The sequence below is a fragment of the Pan troglodytes genome, chromosome 10 (genome assembly GCF_028858775.2).
Source record: "Pan troglodytes isolate AG18354 chromosome 10, NHGRI_mPanTro3-v2.0_pri, whole genome shotgun sequence".
NCBI lineage: Eukaryota > Metazoa > Chordata > Mammalia > Primates > Hominidae > Pan > Pan troglodytes.
This window is the reverse complement of record NC_072408.2, coordinates 66,979,775-66,995,779: the sequence shown is the minus strand read 5'-3', so window position 1 is coordinate 66,995,779 and position 16,005 is coordinate 66,979,775. Positions and strand designations below refer to the sequence as shown.

Genomic DNA, 16,005 nt, shown 5'->3' with positions numbered 1-16,005 from the left:
GTGTATGATGTGATTATGCTGTGTTTCTGTGCTATGTACTTATTTTGTTACTTGCATCTGTAATATATTTGTGGATGTTTGGTTGCGTATATACACTAAGAACTGGCATTTTAATACTATTTTATGTTTTCTGAAATCATTCTGATCAAATGTATGATATTTCTCTAATAACTGAGTAACAACATCAGTTATAAAACTATAATGATTATCATCTCATCTTAGATGATTTAGGCCAGAAAGAGTGACTTTACTGTCATTCAGTTTAAAGTACTATTTGATTTCCTAAATTGTCTCATCTGGAACGTTTTTTCTAGTGGGCTTCAGAGACATAATATTCTTTATCCTTCAACTCAGTATTTTTTTTCTCTTTCTCTCTCTCTTTAAAAAAATTAAACAGCTCGATCAAGTCATCCGCCAAAGAAGCCTGTCCAGTTTGGAACTGTTCCTCTCCTGTGCACAGAAACAGTTAAGTGCTTTAATAGCTACGGAACCAGTTGACATTGAATAAAAAGAACATGACAAACCCACACTGGCATTGGATAAATCATATTACACCTTCAAAATACACACTCTGAATTATAAAGATGTGTTTGTTTTTTTTCCAAATCATGTAGAATTGATTTCCAGTCCAAGGATAAACCAAAACAATATTTAGAACTATCAAGTGATCTAATTTATTTTCTTTTGGTTTCTTCTTTACATTTACTGTTATTTTATTATTAGTAGTAGTAGCAGCAACAGAGTATGATATGACCCAAAAGCCATTGTAAAGTGCCACATTACCAAAATTAATTAAGTAAACTTTATAGCCTGTGGGAGTCTATTGTATATTATTTTGCAAAAGTAGTAAATATATTATTGTTTCATGATGACTCTTGATGAGATGCTAGAATGTAACCATACATTTATCTTATTTTGAGGATAGAAATAGCATGGATTTCAACATCATTTATTTATCTGTATAATTGGAAATAAAACACCGATATGATAGAGAATCATTCCGGCATTACCTAACCTCTTCTGCAGTTGGATCTATGTATTTTCATTGGTCTACTGAAAACAAACAATACAATTAAAAGCACTAAAGATTATTATATTAATTCAACTTTGATCTGATATATCACTTAAACTAAAGGGGTGTGTGTGGTATATGCTTGTTTCCTATTTCTGCTCTTTAAAGATACTTTGAATCAATAAAACCATTAGTCTACAAATCAAATTGTGAACTTAATCTCTAGAAAGAGAATATAACTCAGCCATTTATAGGAATTTAGGTTCAAGTACAGGATGTATGAAATCTTTTCCCAGTATTTCAGAATGTACTTAATTCACAGGCAGGATGCTTCAATGCAAAATCATGAATATTTTTAATTCAAAACTAAAATGTAATTAATATGTATGTATGCAAATGTTTTATCTTATTTTCTGAAATGCATCTACTTTCATGGGCTTTGTACTTTTCTGAGATTTCTCAGTGTAATAAAAAGAGCTCCCAAACTTATTTGATTGTTACTTTTTGTTTTTTTTTTAATTTCTTTAAAAAATATATTTTATTTTTTTTTAGAATTTTTCTTTCTCAAGTTGAAATTTTCTATCCTAAGTCGTTTTATCACACTACTCGAATATTTTAAGAACAAGATTAGCCTTCCTTATAGACCTGCTTGGCCTTCTAGCCCTGCTAAATTTTAATTGTAGATCCTTAGACAAGCTGCCTAACTAATTTGAGTCTCAGTTTTCTCATTTGTGAGGTAGAAAGAGTGATTTTTATAGGCTATTTAAAAAATAAATATTGTAAAGTACCCCATATAGTGCTTGCTGGTATAGCCTCCAGTTTATAATAATTTCCCTTTCTCTGGAAATTAATCACAAAATACAGGTGTGAGTACCTACAAACAAGTGGCTAAAGCATAGCATTCTGCCCCTCAAACCTTGACTGACTGACCCACAGGTGAAGACCTGACCCCAAGTGGGCCTCTTATGAAAAGTCTTATGGTGACATCACTTCAGCTTCCTTACCATAGGGAGACAGACATGAACCCCTATTTCTGAGGTTAGAGGTGACCCCAACCCTTTTTTTCCTGAGTCTCAGATTCTGTGAGATACCTGAATATTCTTCCAATATGTTATATTGAATATTCCAATATTCTTCCACTTACTTTTTTCCCTTAAGCTAGCCAGAGCCAGTTTCTATTATGTGCAACCAAAAAACATTAACCAAAGCAGTCAAGCACAGATCCCAGCATGTAATCCCTGGATACTTGGCACTTGTTGGCTCCTCATTTCCTCTACCGTACCAATCCGCATCCAAAATGGGAACACTCTTTGATTTATTTTAAGGAATGTTAAAAATATAACTGAACCAAAGCCTCTATTGTCTAACAAAGCCAAGTAAATCACAGATACCCAAAACTATGAACAAACAGTGCCTTATTTAAAAGCTTTCTGTCACTCAGAATCTAGAGTAGAGGTTTAAACTCAGCTTTGCTGAATGCTGACTCACGTTCCATTTCAAAGGAGGCTTACTCAGTGATTGCTTTGAAATCAAAACCAGAACAATGTCCCTATGATTGGTGTTATTCTTCAGTGAGTCAGTTATCTATTATTATAACTTCTTTTTTTTATCTGACAATTAAACTGAATGGAATCAGGAAATGTTCTCTATATTTAAAAGAGTAATACATCTGAATAATAAAAAATGTATATATAAACCTGGAAAATATTTATAAAACTCCAAAAGAAAAGGAGACTTTGATCAAAGCACTCTGCCTCTAGTCTTCTGTTTACATACTAGTAAACAGCTCTGCCATATCTCCAAAGACTCTGCTAACAAAAAGCAGAAAGCCAATGTGTTCTGAATCCACAGGCTCCTTACTTGTAGGCATCACCATCAGCATCACAGTAAGTGGATGTTATCACTATATATGAGAGCGCACAGTTGTGACTGCTGGGCTCTTTTTTTAAGCCAAGCAAAACTAAAACTGTTCTCTGAATTTAACTGATAAACACATTTGTAGCACACCCAGTCCCCCATAATCCACAGGCTACTTGCTCACCAATCATTGGTATATATAAGTAGAAGGGAAAGAGCAGGTAGAATTTTCTTTGATCTGGTTTTGTTTTCTTACCCCACCTTCCCAAGCATTCATTCTCAACAAGTTGCTCCCCCTTAAATTGTCCCCATTCCTGGAGTCACTATATATTGAACTTTTCCTATGGAGTACTTATATAATTAAATAATGTTTTAATTGTTATTTATAATTAATAATTTGTGTTTTTATTTATGTCTGCCTCCTCCTAAGCAGAGAGACCACATCTGTTTTGTTTGTTATATCAATGCATTTCATAGTGCCTAGCCTGTAGTGAGGACTTAGTGTATAATTGAGTTAATAAACAATTGAATCAATCAATAAAACAATTATTGCACCTGCAATGTAATTAACCAACTAATTCCCAGCTAATAGATTCTGACTACCGCTTTAAAGGATTTAGCTAAAGTTGCTGTGTTTCTGAATGAGATCCTGTAAGAAAATTAACACTCATAAAACAGTAAAACCTACTTTCTATATAAATCAGTAAAATTTCCGAAAACTCTAAAATGAACTCTGCATTTCCAGTGATGATACTCAAATGACTAAATCACATTGATTGAAATGTGCTACTCACATTTAGAAGATCCTCTAAATATAAGTAGGGAAGAACATATGGGAAATTATATGTGAAATCATTTCATATGGTGCTGAGAGGGGCCTAGCTACGAGAGTAAACAGCGTCTGCTTGAGAGGGCCATAGAACAGCATTAAACCTACTGGTCCGTCAGTTTGGAGTTGGAACACATAGGGAGCAACAACGTTTAGAGGACAGACTGAGTGCATAAAGTTTTGTGATCAAGAGTAGAAGATTCAGAGGGCCCAGTGGAAGTTATGTGTAAAGAGAGGAGAGGTGCTTAAGATTGGGTCAGATCAGGGAATGTCCAGAGCAGTGTGTGAGTCCTGGTGATAACGATGCCAAGAATATCTGACAGTATTTTTCAATTCATTTCTGACTCTGAATTGTGATACAAATTGGCCTTGTTGTGAGAAATACACAGAAATCAAGAAACAAACTTAGTCAAAAGGTAGGAAAATTTGACTCAGTCCTGGCAAACATTCGGTTCTCAGAAGTCTGGTAGCTGATTTAAAAAGAAAAAAAAAAATGAAGCCACAGAATGTACAAATTGCTGACTTCAACACAGCTCAGATACTGAGATAGATAGTAGATTTCTTGTGACAAGATATATATGTAATGAATTTTGAGTTTTGTCCCTTTTATTGAGGTACTTTTTTCTGAAATTGTTACAACCACTAAACAGCACTACATTTTTTGAAACATTTTTCCTATAATATTTTTTGGTTTTTTGCCTGATTAGCTGCCAAATGTAAATGTTTAATTCAACTCTACAAAAATGTTTAACACTTAGTGATTCTATTAGTAAGTTTATACTTACTGTCTCAGTGAGCTATTCTTTAAAATTCATTATATGTTATAATTTTATAGGCAAACTAATATGTTTTTATGATTCTTGGCTTTTTATAGATAAAAATAAGCAACAATACATGTTTTTCTTATAATTTTCTCTTTTTTTCTCATAAAGCAGGAAAAAACTTCTATACTCTGTGTCAGTTGGTTGTAGTTACAGAAAATGCAGTAAACTAGGTAGAAATATCAAATAAGATTTTTATAAAACTGGTCTATATGGTTCCAAGCAATCCAGATAAATAACCAGCTAGGGTCATTGAAGAGTAAGATGTATTCACTTCTATGTGAATGAATTCAAAGTGCAACAGTGATTCTACTTAATATAAATCCTTTGATATACTGGCATTTCTGCACAGGAAGAATACTTGTGTTCAGAAATATGTGTTTTATGCCTATTCCTTAGAATTTTAGATGCATATTCTCAATTATACATATTAAATAGTCCACAGAGAAACCTAAAGTTCTGTAAAACTCATAATGCAGTGTTATTTAGACCCTAACCTCAAATGTAACAAGGATGGTACCCTCATTATTTTTTTATTCCCTCTTTCTATGTGATCTCAACTGATTCCATGGCTTTAAATAATCTCCATATGCTAGAGACCACCACATTTGTAGCTCCAGCCCATTTAAGTCCAGAGTCCTAGATTCAGCTGCCTACTTGATATTTCCACTTAGATGTGGTACTTAACATATCAAAAACAGTATTCTTCATCCTCACTCCACCTCTGCCACCCAAATTCTTTTCTCATGTGTGTCTTTTCTAATATTCCTCATCTCAGTGAATGTCAGCATCATCCCTCCCTGCTTCCCCTCCCCATTCCCTACACCAAACTCAGTCCTGTCAGCTCTACTCAAAATATATCCTGAATCCATCTATCTTTTTCCATTCATTCTGACCACTACCTACCAAACCAGTCTTTATGATCTCTAGCCTAGACTTTTGAACTGGCCTTCTAAAAGAGTACTTGCTTCCATTCTTGCCCCCAAGTATTCTGTATTATAGCCAATGATCTCCTAAAACCTAAATTTATTGAATCATTGTAAATGTAATGTCTTTATGGTAAAATGTATTCATTGTCTCATTCTGATTCCAGGAACATATACAATATAGTAGGAATAGATGTAAGCCATTTGTTGTGATGTATGTCACTGAGGCAGGGATGCTAACAGAATCAAGTCTGCAGATGATAAAAGTTCAACTGAGTTGAAGAAAGGGAGAAAGTAAATGAATAGTTAAGAGACATGCAAACCTCCATTGATATGTATGTAACCTCTTGGGAGTCAGCTGGCTTCTTTTTCTTCCCCTTTTCTTCTGTATGACTTAAAGTTTGACCTGCCTGCTTCTTTCTACTCTACTGTTAGTTACTCTCAAACTAAAGTTTCTCTCCTTGAAAGTTTACTTGGGAACAGAATTCAGTGTTATAAATATCCACACTCTCGTTCAGTTTTGATTAAGAGTTCCATTTGTGATGGTGAGAAATCTGGGAGTAAAAAAAGGACTCCTTCCTGTTGTCTTTTCCTCTCTGGCCCCTTTACCTTTTGGTGAATCTTTTCATACAGAATTGCATATACTGCAAAAGAATATGCAGCTTCAGGCTATTCTTGACATTCTCTGACTGAGTTGGAGTGTCGAGCAAATAGGAGCTTGGTACAGGGTAGTTAAGGAAAAGCCCAGCAGGGCATGAAGGCCCAACAACATGTAATTAGCCTCACTGGCCATGAAAAGTTTACTCTTGTCTCTTCTTCTCCCTGCTGTGTGACATCACCAATTCTGTCATCATGGCAAACACTGACCAAGAAATACCAGATAGGAAGCTTAAGTAAAATGGGAATGGGGTCAAGAGGGAGGGAAAATTGCAAAATCCAATAAATCTTAAAAGCAGCAGGAAAGGAAAGGGCCATTTTATTGCCTAAAACTACCTGGCTTAGGTAACAGTTCCAACATGTCCTTTTTTGAATAGCTGTTCTAATTATTATATATTCAGCTGATTAATAGGAGTACTTGATAGGTGGACTGTGTCAGGTAGCCTCAGGCAATCCTACTTCAACAAGCTGTCAGGGAGCCATGCCATGCTTCTTTATGACATAGGTGAATTTGATAGGCTCACTAGCAGAACATGGGATCACAAGGCTGGAACCATTCCATTTCCATGAAATAATTTAAGTAAGCCAATACAAGGGGAAGGGGTGGGAATAAAGGTCTGAGATGGTCTTTAGTTTTACATTTTGTGCTAGAGGTATTTTTACATACTTCTAAAGAATAGAGGGTGCCTGTATCTTAGTACACTTAATAAGAAAGAAAAATTATACTGTAATTGGGTATCGTCGTTGTCAATCATTTGGCAATGTTACCTGATAAAAGTTTCTGAGATGATGGAAACTCTCTCTATATGCACGGCCCAGCTTGCTTGCTCCTAGCTACATGTGGTTACTGAACACTTGAAATGTGGCTAGTGTGACAGAGGACACTAATTAATTTTATTTTATTTAAATTTTATAGTTACATGTGACTAGTGGCTACTCTTGGAAAATGCAAATATAGAGATTCCCTTGCCAGAGGGGAAGCAGTAACCAAGTTATTTCTCCTAATCACACAAACACAGTTACGTTTGTTTCCTTCCACCCCTCTTAAGATTGGTGTGTAGAGTAGGCATGTCATGAGTACAAATGCATGTGAAACACTTCAAGAAAAAAAGAAAGCTGAGAACCCAGTGCTGTTGATATATTATTTAATTGCATAATGCGTAAAGATTAAAGGAGACCTTACTGGAAAACTTTCTAGTGTGTGATTCTTAGAGCTGGGAACACTTCTAGTTTAGTGCCACCAAGAAAGGATTTCTCTGATCTTCGGCCAAAATTATCCTAAAAATAGAAACTCGTCTATTTAAATTTGAATTTCTGCCTTGGTTTGTTTTTGAGAGTTGCCTGGAGAATCAATATGACCATAGTTTTAAAGATTAAGCAGAAAATGAGTAACTGCATATAAAGATTCAGACTTCCAAAATGGACTTTGGGGAATGGAAAATAATGTCTAATTATTATGCCTTTGAAATTATTTTACTTACACCACCGCCCCCCACCCCCAGTAATTGAATTTGTTGAGAAGTAGCTTTTCATTTAAAAAAATTACTGAGCTTGAATTATACCATGTATTGTGCTAGTCATATTACGACTAGTGAGTGCCTTTAACAGTTCTGTGAGGTAGATACCTCCTATTAAAGAAGAGGAAAGCAATGCTTACAGAGGCTAATTAACTTACCAATGATCACTGCCGGTTCCATACCAGGTCGGCCTGATGCCCATGCTTTTCACAAGGGCAGGTATTGCCTTTTGCAAGTAATAGTCACCTACTTATTTAAATTTAGCCACGCATTCTGTTTGGATTCACTTTTGTAATATATCTCCCACCAAAGGATGCTAATGATCTTTCTCAGCACAAGCTCCAGGCACAGCTTTTTGACAACCAGATTATGCTGAGTGGTATATCACCAAAGCTGCACTAAGCCCTCTGGCTTGTGAGGCATCAGACCAGTTTGTATGCTGGTGGGACAAAACTGTGGGAAAATCATTTCCCTTCTATGCCAAATTTCATTTAATTGCTATTGTTTACCTAGTGGGAAAAGACTTATGTTCCACAGCTCAAGAAAATCAATCCTACTTCAATACAGTGACTTAACCTGGAGTTACATTAGCTTAATGAAAAAAAGGCCTGGCTGAAATATAAAATCAAGAAATCAACTATAATTTAGCTAATATAATGTAACAATAAAAATTCTTCCAGAAGATTAATCTTCCCCAAAGCTCTAATCAATTCTTAAAATCATCAGTCCAAATCAGTAAGTCAGTGGCATAATAAGCATTATAATCCTAACATTTTCAAAGAAGAAAATTGAAAGAGTGAATAAAGTAATTTCATTCTGTCCTAAATTTTATTCAAAGAAAGAACATAACACAAAACCTGAAACTACCAGCTTCTTTCCTCAAATTTTACCTATTCATTGAAACTGATACAGCTCATCCATGATATCAGCATGGGAAACCACATCACATATTATTTGGAAATACATAAATGAGTATTGTTCCCATTGCAAAACTTAGAGATTTGCGTTCCTCCCTTTCATAACTTACCATAGTTCATCCAGCATGGAGCCAGCCTCCCTGGTTCAAGTCTCAAGGCTGTCATTTACCAGCTTAACATATAAGATCTCCAGTGCCTCAGTTTCCTCAGTTTTAGAAAGACGACAATAGAATGTACTTCCTAAGATTGTTTGAGTGCTAATACATAAAAAGCAATTAAAACCGTGTCTGGCCCGTAGTTAAGAGTTTATGTCCTGTATTCATAAAGAAACAGTGGCTGTTTACATCATCCTTACTTTTAAATTTGTCACTATTTTTGTTAATATTTTTAGGATTGATGATATATTATTTTTTGGCTTTTAAAAATATGTTTGGGCTGAGTGCAGTGGCTCACGCCTGTAATCCCAGCACTTTGGGAGGCCGAGGCCAGTAGACCACGAGGTCAAGAGATCGAGACCATTCTGGCCAACATGGTGAAACCCCGGCTCTACTAAAAATACAAAACTTAGCTGGGCGTGGTGGTGGGCACCTGTAATCCCAGCTACTCAGGAGGCTGAGGCAGGAGAATCACTTGAATCCGGCAGGCGGAGGGTGCAGTGAGCCGAGATTGCGCCTCTGCATTCCAGCCTGGCAACAGAGCGAGAATCCATCTCAAAATATATATATATGTTTGTTATATTGATTCGTTTGTTCTGATTGACAGTTTTCTGTTAAACTGTGTCTTACTTTATTTGAAGAATGTTTATGATGTATCATCTTCCAGCGAGATGTTCTGTTAGCTTCTAAGTAAGAAGCTTAGAATTCTGCAAAACATTTTCAGAGAGGGTGCATAAAAATAATGCTTTATTGCATGACCTTTTTTTTTTTTTTTGGTGGCAGCAAATATGTTGAGAATTCTAAGATGCTCTTTCCTTCAGTGGTTATCTAAAAAGTGTTAAACTGTGAGCATCTGCCTGGCATGCAACCTTCATGTTTTACTGTTGTGATTATCCCAGGCAGCAGATCACAGGTATGTTTACCTTCAACAGACTTAGTCCCTTAATTTCTTCCCTGTCCTCCTTTTCCTTCTTCCCCAGTCTGCTGAATTCCTGTCTGCTATGAAGAGTGGTGACAAATACTAATCTGAACTAGACCACAGTCATATAAAGTCAGACTGAGGACTTGGCCTTGTATCAAACCTGAAGTGGAGGGGAAGGGTGGAAACTGCTGTCTTGTAAATAGCCACCCAGGGCGTAAGCCCTGAAAACATGTAAATATCACTATGTCCCATATGCATTATTTCTCAATTTTGTCATGCTACCTTTGCCAGCTAGTTTAACTGAGTATGATTTACAGTTATTTTATTGAACATTTTTTGACAATTTGAGTACAGTTCTGGATGTAATATTAAATCCTCTTCTGGCTCAGCAGATTGCAAAATTGCACGTTCTGTCTACACGTCAAATCCTAGGTCTGGAGGGGAATTGCAGACTTTACCTAGTCCAGCACATCCAGAAAATACTGCATTTGAGCTTTTCCATAGCAGATGGTATTTCACCCTATCCTAAATGACATCCAAACAAGAAGATTGATGATATGATTAAAGACTGTGAAGAAAGGTTAAAATTAAGCTTGGCTTCTATTTCTTTTAAATTCATAAAATTTTTTCTTCTTCAAGGATCTCCAGCCAATTCCAATGGCTGAGCCAATAAGTTTAATCATACCTTTATGACTGAAGAGGAAACTAAATATGGTAAATAAATGTTAACAATTTAGTTCTAAATTGTTCGTGTCAACTTTATATATCAGGTTTGAGATTGATCAGTTTTTTAATCTATCTGGAATCTGGTGTTGAAAAGTCCCAGAAATAAAAGCTATTCTAAAGAAGTTTCAGAAAATCAACTCAATTCTTGTAACCTTCATACCCGAAGACTGAGTAATTTATAAAGAAAAAGGTTTAGTAGACTCACAGTTCCACATGCCTGGGGAGGCCTCACAATGATGGCAGAGGACAAAGGAAAAGCAACGGGACTTCTCACATGGCAGTGGGCAGTAGAGTGTGTGCAGGGGAACTCCCCTTTATAAACCCATCAGATCTCAAGATTATTCACTATCGCAAGAACAGCACAGGAAAGACTTCCCACAGGGTCCCTCCCACAACATGTGGGAATTATGGGAGCTACAATTCAAGATGAGATTTGAGTGGGGACACAACCAAACCATATCACTCTTTTATAGATATTTTGCTATGACCAGAAACCAAAGCTTTGCCTACATGAGTTTACATTATAATTACATTACATTATAATATTTTTCTAAGAATTCCAAGAAAAAAATGTAAATGGTCCAAGGAAGGAAAATTTGCTTTTTGTCAAACTCCCATTTGTTGAATATGATATATTTAACAATAAAATGAATATTTGGCTCAGAACAATACATTCTAATCAGCTTTCCATTGAACATGCCATCATCACAGTTTCTGTAATTATTTAGAATTCTTTATTGAGCTATAATTGACAAAGGAAAGATAGATTGCATTAAAATACTAGATACATGGCATTTAAAAGTTGTTTTAAAATAAGTTCCCCTTGATTTTAACGTAAGCTTTGGTTAGGTTAAATACAATGTTTTCAAACTCAGAGTTCCCCTCTGTAATCAGCATCTAAGATCTGATGTTACATTTATTATTACTAAGGAGTTTCTTCAACAATTCATTTTTTATGATTTCTCCACCTTAAAGGCTTATGATACTGTTATGAATTTCATAACATTATGAGATCTCTGCTTCTGGGGCAGAAGGATAGATTGATCCTATTTCCCTACTCCATGGCAGGTAGGTGGAGCAATGCCACGAGCACTGTGGGGCTGCAGGCAGAGTGATGTGTATCATGCCAAGCCAAACCATTTATTTACTGCTGCCAGACCCTCCAACCCAGAGCTCTCCCTCTGGGTGACAGTGGAAGAGGCCTTTTGTTGAGATTGTGGAGACACAAGATCAAAACAGCATCACTGAGTTACCACATGAAGTACAGTTACCTTAGAGGGTCTCCTATATCTACAAATGGTTATAATTGAAAAATCAACCCTTTTTGGGGTAAGTCACCAAGAACTGGGAGTTTTCTATTATTATAGCATAACCTGATCTGTCTTATAACTAGAAAAGATAAAGCAAACCTCAGGAGAACATCTGGCCTCTTTACATTACCATTCCTTCAGAATCTCTAGAGACCCACCTAAATGTTGTTGTTCCAAAGATCACATCAACCTCAACAACAATGATTATTTTTTCAATCTAATGTTTACATGCACTACACAAGATCACCTGGGATGCAAAGATGATCAGGATACAATCCTTTGCCTTCGGGTTAATATAAAAGTATTTTCCAAGGTTATGTTGAATCATTTTCTGTTGGGAAATTTTACTGAAAACTTTTTCCCTTTTTTAAAAATTTCTTAATTTGAAAATGGTGTGCACACGTATACACACACATACATTAAGAGTGTATGTTATATTGTTATACATTCAGTCTGTATGAATGTTATAAACATACGTGAGTATATACATTTGAAGGGGTAGGGGAGAGAGAAAGATACAAGGTGCTACATACCTCAGTTTGTCTTTTGATAAATTCCAAAATCCAGACATAATAAATTTATAACCAGTGTAATTGTAACCTACCTACAACATCTTGCACAGAATAAAATATCGTTTCCAGATAATAGGGAAATCACATAACTCATTTCCAGCCAGTTTGTAACTGGTATTTTTTTTCTTTTTTTCAGAGTTGTTTGAAAGAAATTGGTGCAAGAAAAAATAGTTTTGCTATTACGTTATATTTACACTTAGTAGCAGTGTTTTATGCTAAATCAAATGCACGTCTTATTGAATTAAAGCCAAATAACTGCTTTTCAACCACACCTTACTTAGCACCTTAGCTTGCCTCTGGCCTGGGTATGCTACTGAGTGTTGACAAGCCCATCCTTCATACTTCAGATAAATGAAAACACTAATTTATGGAAAAGGCATGTGTGACATCTGGGCTTTGCTTTTCTTCATTTAGTTTGATAATCCAGTTTTTTAAATTGTCAGTAATAAAAGGGTCATTATTAATGTTTCTATTCTATTTTTCATGCTAAAGGTTTTGTTGTTTTTAACCTGTATTATCTCATTCATCCCTACACACCTCCGTCAGTGGCTAATGGTGTTATTGTGGTATGTATTAGGAAAGTAAGACTAATTAACTTCCCTGAGGCACACAGATATCGAGTGAACAAACTACCATCCCAACTCAGGTCCTTGCTTCCATCACATTTTTTAGCATCACAATTTTTCATATAAAAAAATCATTTGGCTGGGCACGGTGGCTCACGCCTGTAATCCCAGCACTTTAGGAGGCCGAGGTGGGTGGATCACGTGAGGTCAGGAGTTCGAGACCAGCCTGACTAACATGGTGAAACCCCGTTTCTACTAAAAATACAAAATATTAGCTGAGTGTGGTGGCGTGCACCTGTAATCCCAGCTATTCAGGAGGCTAAGGCAGGAGAATCACTTGAACCCGGGAGGGAGATGGAGGTTGCAGTGAGCCGAGATCGTGCCATTGCACTCTGGCTTGGGCACAAGAGTGAAACTCTGTCTAAAGGAAAAAAAAATCATTTTACTAATATTCCCCTCTCTAAAGTACTTCTTTTTAAACACAACATTTCAAAACTCCAGATTCCCTTTGGAATTGCTAAATAACCTCTAACAGAGTTTCTGGAAGTGTAGACTATGGATTACCTGCATCAGAATTACTTGCTTGGGTGATTATTAAACATGCAGATTCCTGGTTCTCTGCCTAAACTTTTCGAATCAGAATCTCCTAAAGAAGCTTCAGAAATTTTTATTTTAATTTATTTTCCAGATGATTCTAAACACATAAACATTATTCCCAGACAACTAAAGAAATATCTCTAAGTCATCACAGATGTGACTGACTTCATTGAAAGTGTACTTCAACAAGTCCCTTTAAGTTTGACCACTTCATGTATGTCAAGAATCTGAACAGAGAATTAACTTTAGCTAATAGTAGGAGCCAAGAAGGTGCAATGGTAACTGAAAAGAAAAGGGTAATAAGAAAATTTTTTCTTAGTTTGAAGTGTAATTTGCAGAGACACTCAACATAAATGTACTAGTGGATTAATTTTAAAATATGATGTTGAAGAAGTAGAGAGTAGAATGGTGGTTACCAGAGGCTGGGAAGAGGAGTGGATGAGGAAGATGTTGATCAAAAGGTATAAAATTTCAATTAGAGAGGAGGCATAAGCTTTAGTGATCTATTGCACAGAATAGTGACTGTGATAAATAATAGGCACTGTATATTTCAAAATTACTAAAGGAGTAGGATTTAAACGTTTTCATTACAAAAAATGATAAGTATGTGAAATGATGGATTCAGTAATTAGCTTGATTTAGTCATTCCACAATGTAAGCATGTATGAAAATATAGCATTGAACCCCATATATAGTTCTTACTTATCAATTAAAAATAAGATTAAAAACAGGGTGACTACAGTCAATAATAATTTATTGTATATTTTAAAATAACTAAAAGAGTGGAATTAGAATGTTCCTACCACAAATGATAAATGCTTGAGGTGATGCATACCCCAATTACCCGGATGTGATTGTTACACATAGTGTGTCTATATCAAAACATCACATGTAACCCACAAATATACACATCTATTCTGTACCCATAATAATTAAAAATACAAAACTTAAAAATAAAAATATATATGTAAAAAAGTAAAAAAGTCAAAAACTAAAAAATTAACTATTTAAAACTAAAGATGAGAAAAAATATGATTTTATAGAAAAAGTCATCCAAATAAAATGTCTATAGTTTAAAAATAAATAAAATACAATATTCAATGCTGGCTTTAGGAAACATAAAAAACAAAATTTGTAAACTAGGAAGCCTATGATAAGGAATAATTTGAATATAAAAAGGAAAATGAAGCAGGTTCCTGGTGGAGAAGTGAGGTGGGGGTTGTCTGTCACTGTGCAGAGGTAAGGAAAGAGGCGTGGAAGGGAATAGCCTTTGAAAACAAAATAGCCTTTGCACACATTCTTTTAACCCAAGGTTAAGTAGTAATATCCTGTTTTCCAGTTTAAAATTTGAGTCACAGAGAAGTTCCATGAATTGCCAAAGGTCAGTCAGTTAGTCAATGGCAGAACTAACCATATTCCAGTGACTCCAAATCGGCTGCTCTTTCCACCTAATTATATTGCATTTTCTTTTGTTTTAAGCCTTCCAACTAGTTTTCAGCCCATCTGAGGATTTCATATCTGCCCAAGTCAATTTGGATTAATGTAGCAAGGCCTTGGGAAACCACATTCATATTTTTGTGCCTTTCTTAGTATGTTGTTTTCCTTCAGAATAATTACAAACTTCTGTGTTTTAATTACAGTGACTTTTAGGATGCTGCAGATTTCTTCCAATCAGTTGGCTTTTGTATTTTCTTCCTGTACCTTTTCAGCACAAGACTTCTAAACTGTCTTATACCTGAGTGGGAGTGTTCCTTAGGCAGAAACCCTAACGGATAGAGCCTGTCTCCATGGCGTGATGGAGGATCACTGAAATAGGCTCTACTGAATATTAGGTGTAAATGCTTTCAGGTAGCCCTTCTTGGTTGACTTAAACTATAAAGCAGTATTTCTTTCAAGCCATTTGGAGGCAATTTACAGGCAAAAAAACAATGTGGTCTACATAAAAGCCATAACTCTGATTTCCATGTGTCATGTGCATGTTGCACAACTCCACAGATTATTCATAGAAACAAATTAGGAAAAGGAAGCAACTCCGCAATATGTTTTGATGAAAGAATCACTGAGCATCTCTTACTTGGCTGATGGTTAGTATCTATGTTTGTTTATAAAACCTATGCAAATGTAATGAAATGGCTCCTTCTATGATGTTCAAGGAAATAGATGATTGTATTATTACGACAGTTGTGGCTTTTCCATAAATAACTTAAAGGCCAGATTTCTCTCCCCATTAAGAATCACTTCCCTATGCAATTTAGTTCATATTTGTTTCTGAGGCATCACTATTACCACTCATCTGAGATACATAGATTCCCCCCTCGTCCTTGATGTGGTTCTGCCACATCTTCAAAGGCTTCTGTGGAGCCGGAGATGGTCAAGGGGGTGGTGACTGAGCATGGGATAAGCTTCACTATCATTGACAGTTCTGCCATTACGCTCTTTACTGCCACCTCACAAGGTTATAAACATGTAGCTGACTATTCTTGTTTTCTTTTTTTTTTTTTTTTTTTTCCTGCTTCAGGTTTATTTGTACAAATAGCACAGGAAGACACCAGCCCCATGCAGACGGCAGCCCAGGGGGGTCGCACCAGTCCTTCTGTCCTCACGTTGACAGACGGAGATCT

At 35.8% G+C, this 16,005-nt stretch overlaps 1 protein-coding gene across 20 annotated transcripts in view; it reads left to right on the top strand.

Annotated features, from left to right (window-relative positions):
* The window catches only part of CCDC91 (coiled-coil domain containing 91), a 355,144-nt gene extending 353,643 nt beyond the window's left edge, over positions 1-1,501 (top strand). For all 20 annotated transcript variants that reach the window (XM_016923731.4, XM_016923726.4, XM_016923727.4 and 17 more), the window contains one exon: positions 398-1,501. In XM_016923731.4, coding sequence (XP_016779220.3) covers positions 398-508 — 111 coding nt within the window. In that variant the 3' untranslated portion in view covers positions 509-1,501. The remainder of the gene's footprint in view (positions 1-397) is intronic.
* The last annotated feature ends 14,504 nt before the right edge of the window (positions 1,502-16,005 follow it).